Raw genomic sequence first — 19700 nt, 5'->3', positions numbered from 1 at the left:
GACAGAATCAGAGAGGGGTAGTGGAAAAGGGAAAGAATGAATAAATGAATGAATGAGTGTGATTCACAGAGAATTTTTTTCTCCCTCAGCCAAGAAGTGGCTTATATCATCTATGCTCAAAACTTAATCTGCCAAAACAAGTGACATAGTGCTGGGAGGTGGGAAATATAGTTATCTGATGTTTAGAACAAGAATAGGCGTTAGCTCTAGAATTAACAATATGGGTAATTAATAATTGAAATATGAACAATTGATTCCAAGTCTAATTTCTTATGCATAGAAATATCAGTAAACAGATTTCTATCCCAGATGGGCAGGTTTTTTCTGTGGAGAAATTAAATTGTCCTAGGACAAAGTCCCCAACCTTCTGACCCTGCTCCCTGCAAAATTGCCCTAAAAATGAAATAGAGTTGAAAAGCTTTATATAAGCAGGTCTCCCAAGCAGCTGCATATTCTTATAGAAGATGACATTCAAGGATGATCAGACATATGAAAAAAAGAAGTAATAGAAAAGTATTGTTTATTGATAATAAACATGATAATAGCTCCAAGAAGCTGAAGGGTGGAAGAACAACAATATCAACCAATAAGCCTTCCCCAGAGCTCCCAGGGACTAAACCATCAACCACAGAGTACACATGGGTGGACCCATGGCTCCAGCTGGATATGTAGCAAAGGATGGCCTCATCTGGCATCGATGGGAGGGGAGCCCCTGGTCCTGTGGAGGCTCAAGGATGCAGCATAGGGAAATGCTAGGGCATTGAGGAGGGAAGTGGTGGGCAGGTTAGGGAGAATCTTCATAGAGGCAGGGAGTGAGGGAAGGGGACAGTGGGTCTGTGGGGGGGAAACTGAGAAGGGGAATAGCATTTGAAATGTAAATAAATGGGGAATAGCACTTGAAATGTAAATAAATTTAAAAACCGAATCAAAAAAAAAAAAAAAAAGAAAAGAAAATAGCTCCAAGAGAAACAGCAATAACACAGGAAATAAAGAGAACTTCATGGCTAGTAAGAACAAAACAGGTATTGTAGAGCCAGACACAAATAAAATATATTGCGCCTAATCCCCAAGGATCAGGGACCCACAGCACAAACAAGGGCAGAAATTTGTAAGAGCGAATACTTGAAGTGAAACATCATTTTCTGAACATGATAGGACCAACAGCTAGCTGCACCTGTGACGTCAAAGCAGCTAGGGTTGCCTGCAAAAGCCATGCACAGGATCAAGACTGCTAACATCCTAGCACAGAGTGGGAAGGGCTTCAGGAGTCACCACCACTAACAGAGGAGCTAAGAACAGTTGATCTCTGAGGGAGGCAGAGTAAGTTTACCTTAGTAAGGGTGTGGTCTTAGTAAGTCAACCGTGCTCCAGAAGGAGCCCATACTCAGAGACAGCAAAACCGGACTAGGTGGACTATATTTAAAAGTTGGGGACACACAGTTGGGAAGGTAGGGAGGTGAGGAGGATCTGAAAGGAGGTAAAGGAAAGGAATGGAGTAGATATGATTTTTTAAAAAGGCGTTGTATGAAAATTTCAAATTAACAAAAATATTCGAATAAAAAATACTGCAGCCCCAAACCATAAACAATATGCGAAATCTATGAGCCAATCAGAAAACAAGAAAGAGCGTGTGCAAATTTAAAAGGTGTTTCCAAAGCAAAATTTGTGACAATGTGAACCATAAAATTTAGGAAATTCTCAAGAAAATAGGACGGAAAAGCAGAGGAGCTGAAAATCCATTTAAAAACATCAAAAATATAGAGGACAAACACTAAACACAAACATTATAGGCAAAGAGAAGAAATTAGCAAAACGAATAAAATCAGAGAATTTTACTGAACTTCACAAATAATACTTTCTGTATCTGATAAGATCCTTTAGTACCCAGTACAAAAATACCCCACAGCAAGCTCCATCACCCTGGATTTTAGAACATCAAAAAACAAAGGGAAGTACTAAAAGCTTTTGAAAAAAGAAAAAGAAAGTCGATGGCCTATAGCAATGCAAGCATTGTACCGGCAATACCACGCCTCATCAGGACCACGGGATCCTAAGAGACAACTGAGCCATGCCTTCAAGTTCTGAACAAAACTGACTTTCAGCTGAGAAGACTACAGTACAAACCTATCAATCAAAAATGACAAGGAATCAAAACAGCTTCCCTCCGAAAGTTTCTATCTCACACATTATTTATTAGGAAGTTACTGGAGACATGGCTCCAGCTAAATAGAGCAAAATAGAGCAGTAAGCCAAGGAAAAGAAGTCACCGAGATCTAATAACCAGTGGATCCATCCAAGACTGAAGTGAAAAGAACTCACAGGATGACTGACGACATACATTACTACCAGAAAGCAATCATGTCAGACTGAAAAGGAAGGAAAGAGGACTCTAGAAAGAAAACTATCAATTAAAAACAGCAGGAATTAAGAAACTGCACACTTTAAAAATGAAACCACCTCAGGAGACATATAAGACAGCCTAAACCCTACAATTAAGAGAGACATCATGCAATCAAAAACTTAGGTAATACAGTTCCAATGGAATCTTTTGGGAAGAACTCCTTTAATGAAGAAATCTACTCAAGAAAGAGATAATCAAAATTAAAATCTTAATGGGATCCTTCAGTGAAATTCATTCGTTTTCCAAAGTCTTAAATCAATGTAAATATAAATCTGAAAACAAGAACCATGGAAATGGGGAAATACAATTCATCAATCTCCCCAGAATGAACCTAAGCAGTAAAACAAAGAAGGCATTTGGGACGGCTGGAATTACTTTGTTTTTACCTTCTTCCTCTTTGCTTCTTCTTTGAACAACAGACATAAGTAAAACTTCAACAGCCTTGACAATGACAGTCACACCCTAATGATGATGGCCAACCAGGAAGCAACGAGTATCTGGATGTCTAATGAGTCATGGAGCCTTGAACATGAACTCTGGGCTCGCTTCACATGAGAAATAATTCCTTTTACTTATTTTGTTTTTTATTTTGTATGTCATGGTCTCCTGTGTAGCTCAGTGGAGATCTGACTAGTCTCAAATACAAAATCATCCTGCCTCTGTTCCCCAAGTGCTGGAAATTAAAGGAGTCAATCACTAAGCCTTGATCAAAACTAAATTTGTACATGTTAAGTTTCTAGAGTTTTGACTTTATTAACTGGCAAACAATCTATAAATGGTTCCTTCAACATAAAGCAAGTGTTACAATCCTGACAATGTAATAAATCATTTTAGAAATAAAATAATGTTTAAAGAAGAAAATACATGGGATTTTCTCACTTGTCATAACAGGGCATCAATCAATACTATTTACAATTGAAAAAAGGTTTGAAAAAACATAAGGACACCAACTTTTGAGTATTTTCATCACTTTTTCCTCAACTTTAAAGGTATCTGTTGGAAATTGATATCCCTAGCAAGATATGAATGTTTGTCTCCATTTTATATTATCTTATATATTCCACTAAATCCTAGCAAAATTACATTTTTATTAAAATATGTATAGTGTGATCCAAATTTCATAAAAATGGTTCCTTTTACTTACCACCTGTCTTTAGGTACACAATGACATATAAGGAATCCAGCTAACCTGCATAGTTAAGCATTGTCAGTGCAGGATGACAAGATTTAAGGGAATTTTAGCTCTCAACATTTTATTTTGAATGGCTGGAATTTTATAATGAACATGTACCATTTTTTAGACGTACAATAAAAATCATTTTGAAATGAGATTATAGCCAATGGTCTCCAAAAATCTCAAAGCTCTGAAAGTATGATTTAATGTTGTACAAAGGAGACACAGAACCATAATTCAGTGGCAAGGTGTTTAATAATCTTTTTGAATAAGTGCTATTTCACTGACTCATTTATTCTCTGTTGATCACTGCTCTTTGTCTAAGCCCAAGGCCTGTAAAAAAAAACACTAGATGACCTCAAATAACCTTAAAAATGTGTATTCTTATCAACTGAAAGCAAAACTCTTAATAGAGATGAAAACTTAAAAAACCATGTAGCTCATATTATTTTGCATTTTCCTAGAAAGATGAATAAATATCAATTTTAAAATAGTATAATCATAGTATTTAATAGAATTGTCACCTCTTTATTGAAAACAAGAGTCCAAAAATATCATCTGTTGATTAAAACATTTCTAATTTCCCTAATCTCCCAGCTATTTTATACCTCTCCTTTTGCACAGATTCTTACATTCTTTCCTGCATCTATATTTGGCCAAATGCCATTTTCTGCAAAACTCAAGAATTTTCCAACTCCTACTGCCAGCATATGGGAAATAACTCTGTCATAACAGTTCTCAGAACCACCACATATAATCATCAAGGAGATGAAATCCACCACCTGTCAGCTGCCAAAGCCAAACCAGGCTGTACCTGCCTAAATAAGGTCTTTCTTTATATTACATTTGCATGGAAGAATCTTATAAGTTTATATCAACTCTTCCAGCTGTTTGGATTAAAATCAGAAACAGACTGTGTAGATACCTCAATGGGCCAGATCACTTGCTAAATAAGCATGAGAATCTGACTTCAAATACTCAAGTCCCTGGTACCAACAGGAAAAAAAAAGCCAAATATGGCTGTATGTACATATAAACCCAGGAACATTGTGGTGGATACAGAGGATAAGAGGATTGCTGGCCACCAGCCTCATTCAGGTTCATTCCACCTTTAAGAAATATCTTGGAGAGCGACAGAAGGAACACCCAACATCCTTCCCTGACTTCCCGTACAAAATGACTAAACACACACACACACACACACACACACACACACACACACACACACACACAAACCACAGTCATGGAGAGAGAGAGACAGAGAGAGAGAGAGAGACAGAGAGAGAGAGAGAGAGAGAGAGAGAGAGAGAGAGAGAGAGAGAGAGAGAGAGAGAGAGAGCTTTTTCTCTGAGACCATGATCTCAAAAACTGTGAGTATTCAGTCCCAGCATGCTCTCAGTTCCTGGAATTTAATAAGATTTCATGTGTGTTGGATGGGTGCTGAATAAATATAACACGTAACAAAGGTTATCCAACCCACACCCTCAGGGCCACACCCATGACAGCTATGAATTCAGCCCAACTCATTTGCAGATCACCACATCACAATGTCAAATGGTTGGACACTCACGACGATTTCCTTAACCTATTGAGAACAAAAATAAAAATGGTTAGAAAATTTTCTTTCCCTTTATTGAGGTTGAAAAATATATGTTTTCCGTTCTTTGAGGGGAGAATAAACAGGAATATTTATTGAGTAGTAGCTATGTATCGGGAGCCTCACTTAGACTCTTATTTCATGTTCTTAATAACCCTACTTATCACTCTTTTTAATTGCAACAGCCAAACTATTTAACTGAAAGTATATTATGGACACCCATCAATCAGAGTAGACACTGTTCCAGGCTTAACTGAGCTCAGCTATGAACAAGTGTTCTACACATGCTGCAAATAGGAACTGAATGTCAATCCTAAGCATATCACAGAAAGGCAAATGAATGTTCCCAAGTAAGGCAATGTATCAAACCCACGTGGCAGCCAAGTGAGAAAGTGCAGTTGAACCTCACAGTCGTTGTTTTCCCAAAAGCTGTGTTGTAATAATCCTTACTCCACACATCACATGTAAGTACACACACTGCTTTATACCATTGCTTTGTTATTTTAATAAATAGGAGCTGTGTGTTTTATTACTTTCGACACCAAATGTTTTAGCAAAAGATACAGTTATTAAATAATGCTTTTTGCTCCTTTTGTATTTCCTAAAGTCTATGTTCTTTAAATGAGATCTACAAAATATAGCTCTTTTTAGCAAACGTATTTCAGCTGCTGGAAAGTATACCCACCATTATGATGTTCTGTGGAATTCAAAGCAATAGTTTATATCCTATATACTTCACTGTTGGCTGATGAATTCTACAATTTTTCAAAGAATTGTGTGTCCAAGGAACCATTATATATCCATCTGGGGACATGGTTATTTACTGAAGCCTTCAATCAGCCATTGCATACCACTGTGGCCAGACATTGAACATCATGCTGAATCCCTACTAGGAATAAAAACATTCAACAATGTTTGGTTTGCTCTGATGTTGTTTTCCATTACAGCCCTGTAGAACATTCTAATAGATTTGCTTCTGCTATGAAATCTGTTCTCCTCTGCAAAGAACAGAGGAATGTTTTCTTTCACTCAGTTTTGCTGGTATGTCATTGATCTACAGACAATCTGAACAGTCCTATTTATGACCAAATTTATTTTTCTGGCAAAAGAAAATGAACCTAAGCAAAGATTATCACTTAAAAACATTTTGAACACATGATTTCTCCATGTGCGTGCGTGTGTGCATGCGTGTGTGCGTGCATGTGTGCGTGCGTGCGTGCGTGTGTGTGTGTGTGTGATTAACAAAACTACTGGTAAGTGTTTGATTCAGAGTAGGAAATGCTAAAATTGCTTTATTAAAAAAAAATCAACTAAACCACTAAATACATAGTTTGCAACTATATCAAAATAACTATATACATAGAACGTATTATACAAGTATGAGTATTTTTCTCTGTAATGTAACTTTTGGATCTTCTGTCTATCTAAGTCATGGGAATGGCATCCATAATAGTAATTGGTATGACACAGACATCAGCAAATCAAAATGGAAGCTAACATTAGCCCCAAGGCTGAAGTCTAGAGCAAATCTATAGTTGATGGCTAGTCAGAAGTTATTGTGAGTTGCAGGAATGGATAAGGTCACTTGAGACTTAGCTCAGTTATTTATTAAATATTTTTAATATTATATTTTAATTTGAGTTATATATTAATATTACTAAAATCATCAGTATGTTGGTGATAAATTAACCTCTCAATCCATTTACAATACTCAAAATGTCCACTAGTACTTTCCAAACACTAAGCCCTTAGTCCAAACACCTCTTGCCTAGTCAGCTTTTGATATTTATCCTCTGACTCTAATCTTCACTAGCTATAGCCATTACAACTCAGAGTGAACTCACAATCAGAATCAATCAAGTTCATGGTGCATAAAGATAAGGTGATCAGCTGACCATGTTCCCAGTCTTGGGAATTTTGATGTACTCGGAGGTTAATTCTTTCCTGGCAGGAAATGAATTTGGAAGATGTTCTGACAACAGTATCCGTGAATACACAGTGGATGACAAGAGCTGGAGATTCATTCATCCAAGGGGAAACAGCTAATCATAAAAGTAGCTGCAACCACGGCAATCAGCAGCACACAGGGCAGATGTCAATTCTGCTAGCAGGAAGGACAGAATCCAAGGAGACCTGTTTGTGCTTTACAAAATGAAGGGTTCGGAAAAATGCAGCTAGCAGACAGCCTTGAGAATTTTTTTCTGGGTAGAACTTACCAACAGTACAGCAAAAACCCACTGCTACTGAGCCACCAAAAGTCTGATTCAAGCCAACGTCCAAGAATGATGGGTCTCAAAATGTAGTTCCCCAGCAACATGAACACCACTTGACAACTTCAAAGGAATGCAAAGCCCCACTGACTTGGAAGTGCAGAGGGTGCACTTCAGCTGTCACAGACCATCCAGGTGGTTCTGATCAAAAATCAAAATTGAGAACCAAATCTGTAAGCTGCGTTTGCCCTGGGTGCAGCATTACCTAGAAGCAGACTGCTTCTGCCCTTTAGGCATCTCAAAGGCAGCATCCCCTTGAGTCAGATTCTCCAGTTTTTCAGAAATGCTGATGGAAGAACTCCCTTCTCTGCAATATGTTTATGCTTATTGCCTCTAACTAATAATTAGCCATCTCCAAGTAGCTACCCAATGCAATATGGACTTTAGGAAATGGTAAGTCAAGAAAATTGAAGTATGAAGATGTCCCCTAAAGATTACAGATGCTATATCTGACAGGCAGTTTTTAATGTGTTCCTTTGGAATTGCTTCCAAACAAAACTGGCTTGTCTTTGTCCTGGAAAGAAGTTTTGGTGGCTAAGGTGTAAGAGTTGAAAGAGACTAGGCAAAGACAACTTTGTTGATTTGGGGAGAATATTAGTGCACTAATTGGCAAGAAACAGACTTTAGGGAGGTGCCAACCGTGGCCTGATAATACACTATTTTCCCGCATCATGTTGCTTATAATGACCAGTTTTGTATTATATGATTTCACCCTTCAGGCATAGAACATGGCCCATGTCCCACCTATAGCCAAATCAGCAAAGCCATTTAGCTATGTGACCTTACATAGGAGACAATCTACCTATATGAGCCTCCGACTCAGAATTTGAAAACACTTAACAGTGAGAAATAAGGGCAAAGGTTTCAAAAATGTATCCTGAGGTCAGAAGAAGCATGATAAACCATAAGATGAAAGCAAATCTATTCCACCACATGGAATTCCAAGAGACAAAACCATTAGGTCATCCCTTGAGGCGAGGGTAAAGATGGGTAATGCTTTGTCAAAAGCCAAAGTCAGGAAATGTACTAGGGAAGGAAGATAGATCGTTCAAATATCCACTCCACTAACAACTGAGTCATAATCTTTTGCCTGGCATGTTTCTGTGTAAAGCATACTATCCTCAGTCCATTACTACCACCCTTGTTAGGGTTTCCCCATTAGTTACTCATTGCCCCATTTAACTCAGACATTACTACCTCCCCAAAGCCTTCCCTTCATCATCATCCTAAGGTAGGTTCAGACACCATTTAGGTAGAATGAGAATGTATCCATAGACTCATAGGTTTTAATGCTTGGTTTCGAGTTAGTGAGAGATTTCCCTGTTTGTGTTCGATTTGGAGATATGGCCTTTTATGAGGAGGTATGCCATTGGAGGTGGACTCTAAGGTTATAAAAGCCTACCACATTCCAATCTATCTTTTTGTGTCTCTGCCTCTGTCCTGTCTCTGACTCTCTCTGTCTCTGTCTCTATGTTTTTCTCTCTCTCTCCCTCTCTCTCTCTCTCTCTCTCCCTCTCTCCCTCTCTCTCTCTCGGTATGGCCTTTTTTGAGGAGGTGTTTCATTGAGGGTGGGTTCTGAGGTAATATTCCAAATTACCCAGCCCTTCTGCCTTGTGGTTGTTATCTCAACATGTAAGCTTTCTCAGGTACTGCTTCAGCATCATGCCTGCCTGCCTGTTTCCATGCTTTCTACCATGATGGTCATGGACTTTAACCCTCTAGACCCATGAAGCCCCAAATTAAATCAACCTGAAGGGATTGAATATTAGATATCCAATATTTACATTTTTATTCATAAAAGTAGAAAATTATAGTTATGAAGTAGCAACAAAATAATTTTATGGCAGGGGTCAGCACAATACGAGGAACTATGTTAAAGGTCACAGTATTAGGGAGGTTGAGAATGACTGTCTTAAGCTAATAAATACATATAGATAGGAGAAGAACCACAAGGAGAGAAAGATGATGACAGAGATATCAATATATGTATCCTGTTACCTGGAAAGTAACAGAAAGCATAAGTGTCTACATTCCTAATGCTCAAGGCCCCTCTACTAGCTCTCCTTTTGTAATTTATGTAATCCAACTTAGTTACCAGAATATCTGCAGAGGGTACCATGTACTTTAAGCATCTGCTTTAAGTATACAGTAACAGAGACAACTGATGAGAGACAGCGACTAATGGGAAAACAAAACTGAGACAAACAGTTCATCCCTGTGGCTTCAAAGCTTGAAAGGCATTCTGTGGGGAAAGTGGTCATAGACGAAACCCCTTCTCTTAAGGGGCTTGATCCAAGGTCTGGTTGGAAAGTCATGCCTGAAAGAATAAACAGATGCATGAATGGCAGATGTAAGTACATTTGAATGAGTTACGAAAGTAGCAACATTCATTTGGGTATAGAAAGGCGTCTCTGGACAGGGCATACAGCACAGAAAAGCTTTTGATTATCAAATATGAGTAAGTAGAAAGGAGTGGATGTACTGAGCCACAGTCCCTGTAGTCTGACAGACACAGGACTGAATCCATGAGGTGGGACACTCAACACGAATAGTGTTTCTAAAAAGCTGAAGTGTTTAACTTCTAGAACAGGTTTTACTACAGCACATGTACTGAATGGTGGCCTCAGTAAGAATCTCACTTAGGGGCCAGTGAGATGAGACGGCTGTTTTGCCCCTGGACACATTGATTTAGTCATAACAGGTGACAATAAAGCCTCAGCAAAAACAACAATAAAATGGCAATCAAGGGGTCACAGGCCTTGACAGCTTAGGTAGCAGACATAGGGAAGTGGGGAAGCTTGTTCTGAAGCAGCCTTCTTGGATGCCAGAGTTAGAAGTCTCATGCCTCAAAAGGGATTACCTGATTGCTAGCCTGGGGCTTTCTCAGACAAAATAAAATAACCAAGTTTGACCCTGCATGCAGAAGTATTTTTGTTTTGCATTTTGCACTTTCATCCACTCAGAATACAGCCCACTTGAGTTATAATAATTCAGCTTTCCTCAAGAGTTTCATTTAATACCTCCTTTTAACTCATACTATTTCTTTGGATGCATTAAAAAAACAACTTAGGTAACTGAATACGTGACATATTGTGTTTAATCCAAACTGCCAACCTAACAAAATTACAAGTTAAATATTGTTTTTAGGCACTAAGTTTTTGGGTGATTTGCTATACAACAAAATCTGATACTCTAACTAAAGTAAAGCCAAAGCAAACACAGTTGTTGTCAAAGCCTCAAGTTAACAATTCTGAATACAACTCACGATGTTTACCTTCAGTGTAGGGATTCCAAACCTCCTGCAACACAATCCCGGGTTGCGGTTCCATGAGTCAAACACAGTGCAGCTTGCCATATCACAGCACTTACCTAGCACTATGGCAGATTACCACAGGGGAAATTATACATGTATAGTTTAGATTTATTTAAAAAAAAAAAACAAACTATTGCAAAGCCCAGGCATATTCAAATTACAGCAGATGCGTGTTTGTTGTGGCTTATAAAAGGAACTTGTTTTCTGCTGGTATGGTGACCAGCAACAGTTGCCATCTCTCAAAAGACTCAAAATACTGGCATTGATATTCAGTAAAACATTGTTCTCAAGAACTCGGACTCAATGAAAATCTCATCAATACATCCCCGTGCACGCACACACCAATATGTAATAAGAAATCTCATGGAGAGGATACGGTTCTCATAACAAGTTGAGAGTTTTGAGGCTGGGGGTGTAATTCAGTGGTAGAGCCCTTACTGAGCATGTGCAAAGTCCTGGATTCAATCTTTATGTGTCAACATGCTTCTTGTGATACTTTCTATTTTACTCAATGCTCTAGTCACATAAGAGTGTATAATCAACCACAAGCTGTAGAAACTGACCCCACTACAGAATCTTAGCAGTCTAAGGTTGGTGACCAGATTGATTTCCAAAGGAAGAAGTCCAAAGATCCTCTGTGGTCCACTCTCCAGCTACCATCTAAGTAGCAGAAGAGTACTGAAATAACTGGCAATATCCTTGGGCACTGAGGAACAATTTCTAGTGTATGGAGCCTTGAAAATATATAAGCAATACCACATAGATAGGAAATCTTTATTCTGCTCTGGTAGCTATGATTATTTTTCTTGCTGGAACAGCAAATTTAGAAAGTTGATTTTTGGCTTAAGGGAATACTCATCCTTTTCAGTTTTGAGTTTCAAGCTATCATCCTAAGCCCCCTTAATGATCAAAACTAGATCAGTAGAGTGCTGAACTAAGGTTTGAGGCTAATATCCTACTCAATAAAATATATGTGCTTCATGTGTCAGCCTTTGGGCACATGTATCCTTTGTGGAATAAAAATGGATGGTGGAGATAATGCAGGACTCAAATATTCTCTGGGCTGGTTATCACCATGATTTATCCCTTAACAGCATCTGGAACTCATCTCCATCTGTAACACACACTTGATCTAAGAAGGCAAGAGCAACTATTTGCCCCTAGCATTGATTTTGGAAAATAAGGTTACGGAGACTAGACAGCCCTCATATTTGGATTACTGGTCATGGAATACTAGGGATGTAATCCTGTGTGTACCTGACAGGTGTCAGTTTTCATGAAAACATGACAGTTGAGAAGCTTGACCATGATTTGACCCTGCAAGCGCAACAAGGTTCCACATGAGCTCAGTCTCTTTCATATAAATAAAATAACAGTGTCTCAGACATGTAGCCTATTAGATCACCAAATACATGCACTCTGGTAGTCAGCCAATTGGCAAGATTGTTCTTCTTTAAACTATGCTCAGAAATATGGAAAAACTGACAGTGCAATAAAATCTTAAGGTGTCACAGTATAGTCTCCTAAGTCCCTTCCCCAGAAGACGTTCTCATACTGATTTTAAGTTGGACACTGTATAAACCTTAACTTACATATTTCTTAAGACCAGATAAAGAACCCCTAGTGAACTACAAGGGCTAACCAATTTACAACAGACTCCTTATAACTGCTTCTTGACCAAGAATCTTAGCCAAGTGTCCACTTATACTTCTGGATTTGAGAGTCAAATTGTGATCACTGAATGCAGGGGCAGAGTTCCTAACAAAATGGACAGAGCACTTTTCATAGATTGAGATGGAGAAGGAAACTTACTGAAAAATAAACAAGACCACAAGGAAGAAAAACAGCAAATGATTGCTAGGAAGCAGATGCCTTTGCTCTGACAATTGGGTTGGTCTAGACACACTTAAAGACCCATGATTAGCAAGTAGTAGCTACAGGATATTTTAAATGAACAAACACACTTGTCCAGGGGATGTTTTAGTTTTAGAAGTTATAAGAGACAAAAAAGAAAAGAATTAGGAAATGGAGAAAAAGAAGAAAGTTTGGGATCCTAAAAAGCAGGAAAGATTTGTTGATAAACCCACAATGATATACTCAAATCTCAAACTTAATTGTAATTAATAGAGGCCATCTACTCAATTGCAAATAATGCACATAACACATGCTGGGAAGCAGTGGGTGGAATACCATGAAAATCTTAGTAAAAGAAAGACCAATGGTTATATTCTGGCAAGTCTGATTGCCAACACAAAAATAAACAGCCAGCACATAAAAACAGCACTTGGGAACTTACAGTTTATTTTATAAGAGGGCTAACCAGAGTCGTAGGTAGTGATTAGTAAGAAACCTAATAGTCTAGTCAAGATGAGCTTTATGGAAAGACCTTGTTCTGTCTTCAATATGTCGAACAGGCTTTGTTTCCTGAAGGAGATACATTAGTTCAAAACTGTATTTATGATATGAGTTAAAGAATTGGATATGATTAGTGCTTGCTTATCAACATATTAGAGATGCATAGAGACCCTCAAAAGTAGCCCATGTTATTTACTAGTCTAGTATATTATTAAATTCTAACATTTATATAGCAGGGAAAATATCAAAGGTGCAAAAGGTGGGTCTTATAGGAAATAAGAAAGCAAGGTTTAAAGCTAATTTAAAAGTTTAGGTTAGATCTGACTAAAATAGCCTAGGTAATTTTTTCCCAACAGGAAGGAAATGATTAATTTACTAGACCAATGATTGAAAAAAGTCATGTCACAAGAATTCTATACTGCGGGCTGGAGAGATGGCTCAATGGTTAAGAGCACTGATTGCTCTTCTAGAGATCCTGAGTTCAAATCTCAGCAACCACATGGTAGCTCACAACCATCTGTAATGAGATCTGATGCCCTCTTCTGGTGTGTTGAAGACAGCTAAAGTGTACTTATATATAAAAAAAATAAGTGAATCTTTAAAAAAAAAGAATTCTATACTCCTTATATACAATGCCACAATAAAACAAATAAAACTTTAAAAAGGCCAAGTCCAACCAATAGCCAGCCTAACCCACCCCATGGGCAAGCACCAAACCCTGACACAATTACTGATACTCTGTTGTTCTTGCAGACAGGGCCCAACATAACTGTCCCCGAGAGGCTCCACTGACTGGAACAGATGCAGATACTACAGTCAAATGTTGGAGCTTGGGAACTCTTATGGAAGAGTTGAGGGAAAGATTGAAGGCCCTCAAGGGGATAGGATCTCCATAGGGAGACCAACAGAGTCAACTAACCTGGACCCTTTGGGCTCTCAGAGACTGAGCCACCACCAACCAAAGAGCGTTCATAGGCTGGATCGATGAACGTACATATGTAGCAGATGTGCAGCTCAGTCTCCATGTGGCTCCTGAACAACTGAAGTGGAGCTATCCATAAAGTTTGTCTGTGAAGTGCATTCCCCATAAGGGCTGATGTATATAACCCTGCAGAAACTTGATACATCAGAGGTGGGGGGCTACCGCCTCAGAGAAGAAGGGAGGACAATGGAAGAAGAACTTTGTAAAAAAGGAGGGACAGGGGACCAACAACTGGGATGTAAAAATATAAAATAAATAAATAAATAAATAAATAAATAAATAAATAAATAAATAAATAAAATTAATAAAGAACTAGATCTGAGCCATTTGTTGATCATCTCACCAAATTTCTCCTCTGCAGACTAGAAGGACACAAGCAGAGTTCAAGATGGGAAGTTCTCTGCTGTTTCTTCTATACAATTGTCAAAATAATAATAATAATAATAATAATAATAATAATAAAGTGTTTTTGCTTAAAGTTATTTCTAAAAACATCCAAGTCCTGGTCCAACAAACCACTGGTATTAAAAATGAGTGCCTACTAGCATAGAGAACACTTTGAGACAGTAGCCTGGACACCAGTTTTGGCCTAACCAAACCCTTTGGTATCTTGTAATCTGTACTGAATAATTTCCAATATTACAGCTATCGGTGATATGAGAAAGTCCTGTCAGTAGAGAGAAAGTAGTAGCCAATGTTGTCCCTGTCCCAGGGCACAGCCATACTGCCTATTAACTCTTCTCAGAGTGCAGTCATTACAGCAACATATCTGTGGTTCATTACCTGGTCATTACTTTTTCTTATCTTTACATCTTCCAGATTTTCTGAATTCACTGAGAGCAAGGAAGAGAGAGCTATCTTTGTGAGATGTCTTATTGTGAGTTTCCTCAGAAGCAGAACCTAAGAACAATTCTGATGCCAGTACCTGTATTGAAGAACCGGCCCCAGAGCCAATTGTGCTGCAACAGTAAGGCTGTAAGTTGCAGGCAAGCCTGAGCACCGTAAGTAAGTCCAGGAAAAGAAGAGGGAATATGAATAAGCAAAGGAGAAAGCTGGCCTGAGAAAACACCGTGAGGAGTAGTGAACTAATAAATGACACAAGAAAAAATAATAATCCCGTAGCAAATTTGAGGTTTTTGGAGCTGGTAAAAAAAAAAAAAAAAAAAAAAAACACCTGAAGAGAAAGTCATGTGAACTTCAATATTAATTGTGGGCCTGTACACCAGGCAGGGAAACCTAAGTACTGCTAATAGGAGTAACAATTAAGCCACAAAGACAAACCTTTGACAAAACTTGGGGAAATGGCATTTTATTTCAACAATAGTGGGTCGTCAGTTAAATGGAGGGCTTTGTTAATTTTTTTCAAACCAAAACATGTACCATAGCAAGCAATGTAGCGGCAAATATTCTATCCGAAAAACTGTCGTACACAGAGGGCCTCTAGGCGTAGACTTTTGTGAACATTTTTTCTTAGAAAAAATATAGATTCAGACTGTGCACCAAGGAGAGCCAAAGACTGATGACGACAAAGCAATGACTGAGCACCGTCGTGTGAGTATAAGGCAATTGGGGCCAGAGCTTAAGATGGCTGCTTTACGAGGGACCCTACAGAAACCTTGCTGTTGTTGGAGACCTCATCAGCCCCTGTCTTCAGGATAGATTCTTTGAGGGAAGGAGACTCCTACGGGGTCCACGTTTCTCGACCGCCTTACCCCCACCCCGCACACCACCCAAAGAATTGGGTTGGCAATCAATTAGAATGCTATTGCTGGAGAACCGAGGGCAGGGGCATTGTGCTCTTAAAAATTCCGTGCGCATATGTGGTGTTCTGTTCTGTTTCTTCTGGCCTTCAAACAGCTGGTGTACGAACTGTCTCTGCATATTTCTCTCTGGAACATGGCAGCCAACTCTAGGGATATGATTCCATAAGTCTAGACCTCTTGTTTGAAATGTTATTTCTCTATTGGAATTTTAAAGTCGTCTATGCCAGTTTAGTTTCTCTGTAAATTTAACAACTAAAAGGGGTCTGACGGTGCCCTCGGCACGACACTATTTAGATTTGTGCTATCATCTGGTGGTCGATGTATAGGAGGTCTTCTTAAAAGGCTTAGTTCAGTAATGCAATCGCCTATCTTTAAATACAAAATACATGCTTCACCATGTGTGGTTGTGTGGTTTGGGACTCTTACATAAAACCATGTTATGGATTACAAGTTTCTAAGGATGAAGTCTCAAGATTTCATCGACAGTCTTCGAGAGCTGATTGGCACAACTCATGCTATGGACCAAGAAAAGAGCCTCATCATAAAGCTTGAAGAACTTACCTGCAAACTGTCTTCCTTATAGCTGACACCGTAACCTCTTTGGGTTAACAGAGAGAATAAGATGTACGGACTTACATTTCCAACTGCCCATGTTCCGCCCTTCATCTTCACCCTCCCAGAAAACAAATAAACAAACAAAGGTTTCTCTAATATGAAGACCTTGGAGGTATAAAGTGAACTTCTGGTTATCATTTTCCCCAGCTCCGGTGACTGATGGGAGCTTTTCAGCACATTTGGGATCTTCCAATCCCAAAATCTGATTTGAAGCTTAATTGTACTGGGTTGTGGTTTGTGGGTCATAGCACAAGGTAGTGAGAGAGGAATGTAATTGTTTCCATTCGTTCCTCTCCATTAGCTTATTCTCTTGGAAATACACAGGGTCATGTGGCTTGCTGAGGACAATGTGATCTAAGTAGGTGTGACGTGTGTCACTTCTGGGTTGAAGCAGTAAAGAGCCTGTATGGAATTCTGCAGCCTCTTATCTTTCTCCTAGGAGGACAGATGAAAAGGCTCTGTGCCCAGATGGATAAACGATAAAACAGCAGAACTTCAGTTCAGCACGGACACTTGAGTGACTGTGTGGAGTGCATTCCTTCCCATCTGATTCTTCTGACTTGAATGGGATTTTTAGTGTGAGTAAGAAACAAATCATTGGTGTTCAAAACCACTGATGCTCTGAGCTTGCTATGTGAACATGAATGTATCCCTAATGAAAACAGCTTCCGTTCTTCTGCAATGCACAGTACTTATGTCATCATCTTAAAACTTAGTTGTAACTAGATCTATATGGTACCCAGAAAGCCCTCTGTTTTGCCTCCATGGGACAAACTATCATGCACCAATCCGCAAGCAAAGTTTTCCCTTTAGCCCAAAATACACAGCAGTGGGCAACACAATTCAATAAACACAATGCTTTGTGCTGTACAAAACACAGGAAATAATTACATTTCTTATAGACAGTTCTTTATTATATTTTCCCACTTGAATATTTAGAGAATAATTTAAATGTAACGCATACTGACAGCAAGCACAGTATCAAATATTAGGGTGTTTTTTTTTAATATTTTTCTTTCCTCACCCTTTACTTCTTTAGGAAAAAGTATTTAGAGGACCTCAAAGAAATGATTATTATGCTAATCACAGTCTGCAGTAACACACACACAAGCCCAGACTCAATAGAAAAGAAAGCAACAAAGAAGTGAAAAAGTCTTTCTCCTCAAATCGTTTTAATTCATTTTTCCACAGCCATATAAATTTAAAGTCTGAAACAACAATAATACAGCTATAGAATCTAGGTTCTCTTTCAAAGCAGCGGCATAGAAAACATAGAAAAGCTAAAACCTCAGCACAGGCTTCAAAAAAACAAGGACTGAGAGGAATTTGATGAAGACACGAAATGCACAAAATACAGTACACAAAATACTAGATGCATGAAATAGAAAGCTACACATTTCAGGTAGAAAGCATTGTAAAATATATAAAATATGCAAGAAATCAAAACCAAAGAGTATTTCAGTTTTTTTCCTTAGAGTACCATCAATACACTGGAACTGGTAATTAGCATTTGAAGATGGGAACAAGAAAATAGCAGTTTCCCATTTAAAACTTTATTTCTAGGCTTTAGGATTTCACCTTCTTGACATCCTTCTTTCCAGAGCTCTCAGTAGCTGACTCTGCTTTTCTTTTCTGTGACTAAAATGGAAACAGATTTAATGTTCTGCTCAAATATGCACACTTTAAATGGCCCAACAATGTTAAATCTAGGATGTAAATGCATTAAAAAATTTAACATGAATATTCACTTCAATGTGAGACTCAGTTAACACACTATATGCCCAACAAACTATATAACCCAATGTAAAATAACTTTTAAAGGTGTTTCTTTTTATGAAAAGACATAAAATATCCATCAAAAATAGTCATCAAGTATCTACTTACACATGGCTTATAAATGTACTTTTATCTTAAAGAACTACTTAATATTTAAAGTTTCTGGGGAAATTTTTATTTATGAGTGTTATTTTTATAACGTTAAGATAAATGTTAACACACCATATTTCATATCTTCTATGATGCGCATTTCTGTCCCCATTAGCATCTCTGACATCAGGAGGTATCTTACAACTGATAACAGATGATACTTGGCATCATATTTCTTAGTGGCACAAAAAATGTTGTGTCTTACAATGGAAAGCACCTTAGATTTGATGAAATATGGGACTACTTAACACACTCAAACAGAATATTTTGAATCATAGATATACACAGCAACCCAACAGGATTAAAATCACATGTTTATCCAGCAGTTATCTTAATGCCAAAACAGGCTATCTTGTCTGCTCAGGGTTCCCATTTGTATACACAGTTCCACAAAGATCAAACAACCTATTTGATCAACTCAGAACTCCAGGTTTTAGTCTTCACACCATCCCACCCCTACTCTAACCTTCTGCTGCCCCCACGGCGACCTAGTCTCAATTCCTAGGATCTCACTTGCATTATGCCTCTGCTTAAATTTGTGAGGAATTTATTAAATACTGAGTCTTGTAACAAGGGAATTCCTAACCACATGTTCTTCAAACAATAACGAAGTACGTTTATGATGTGATTCTTCTTCAATCTAAAACAAATTAGCACTTCATAAAACCCAGCATTAAACATAGTATAAACATTTGTAATTATATAAAAAAAAATGAGATCTACCTAAAAGTTAGGAAAATGCTGAAAATTTTACCATTGGAGTTTTAGTTGCCCGTTTCTTCTTTTCTGCTCTCTCTCTTTCCTCAATTTCCATATTTTCTTTTTCAATCAATGAAATCAAAGTATTACAGCGTCTCTGAAATTCCTAAATGAAATAATAAAAAACTTAATTTCTAAAACATATTCTTTTAAGAACTTTTAAGATACTTCTTTAACTATATCATTTCCGTAGAAGAGACTTTCCAAAGTTTGTAATTTTTCTCTGCCCCTACTCCAATCATACCAGTATTCTTTAGAACACTCATATAGGGTATTATTAGATCCCAGTATGACAGAGATAGGCTAATGTCATTTGATAGATGACAAGTTAAACAAGCTGGTCTGTTTTACCATGGAACACTACTCAACAATAAAATGGAAAGAACTAGTTATTCATCATGGCATCCAGAGAATTATGATGAGTGAAAAATACAATCACAAAGGTTATGTCTAGTATGCTTCCATTTATATAACACGTTTTTGAGGCATGGTGTTGCTCTTTAGTCCACGCTAAATTAGAACTCACTATGTGGTCAGGTTGACTT

At 38.0% G+C, this 19700-nt stretch overlaps 1 protein-coding gene across 1 annotated transcript in view; it reads right to left on the bottom strand.

Moving 5' to 3' along the window:
* Positions 1-17362: 17362 nt before the first annotated feature.
* Positions 17363-19700, bottom strand: part of Smarca1 (SWI/SNF related, matrix associated, actin dependent regulator of chromatin, subfamily a, member 1) — a 70219-nt gene continuing 67881 nt past the window's right edge. Inside the window, 2 exon segments of the mRNA XM_032889621.1 lie at positions 17363-18108; positions 19151-19261. Of these exon segments, the coding sequence (XP_032745512.1) occupies positions 18037-18108; positions 19151-19261 (183 nt within the window). The 3' untranslated portion in view covers positions 17363-18036.

The sequence above is a fragment of the Rattus rattus genome, chromosome X (genome assembly GCF_011064425.1).
Source record: "Rattus rattus isolate New Zealand chromosome X, Rrattus_CSIRO_v1, whole genome shotgun sequence".
Classification (NCBI taxonomy): domain Eukaryota; kingdom Metazoa; phylum Chordata; class Mammalia; order Rodentia; family Muridae; genus Rattus; species Rattus rattus.
Note: the sequence above shows the minus strand (reverse complement) of the source record. Positions and strands in the feature narration are given on the sequence as shown.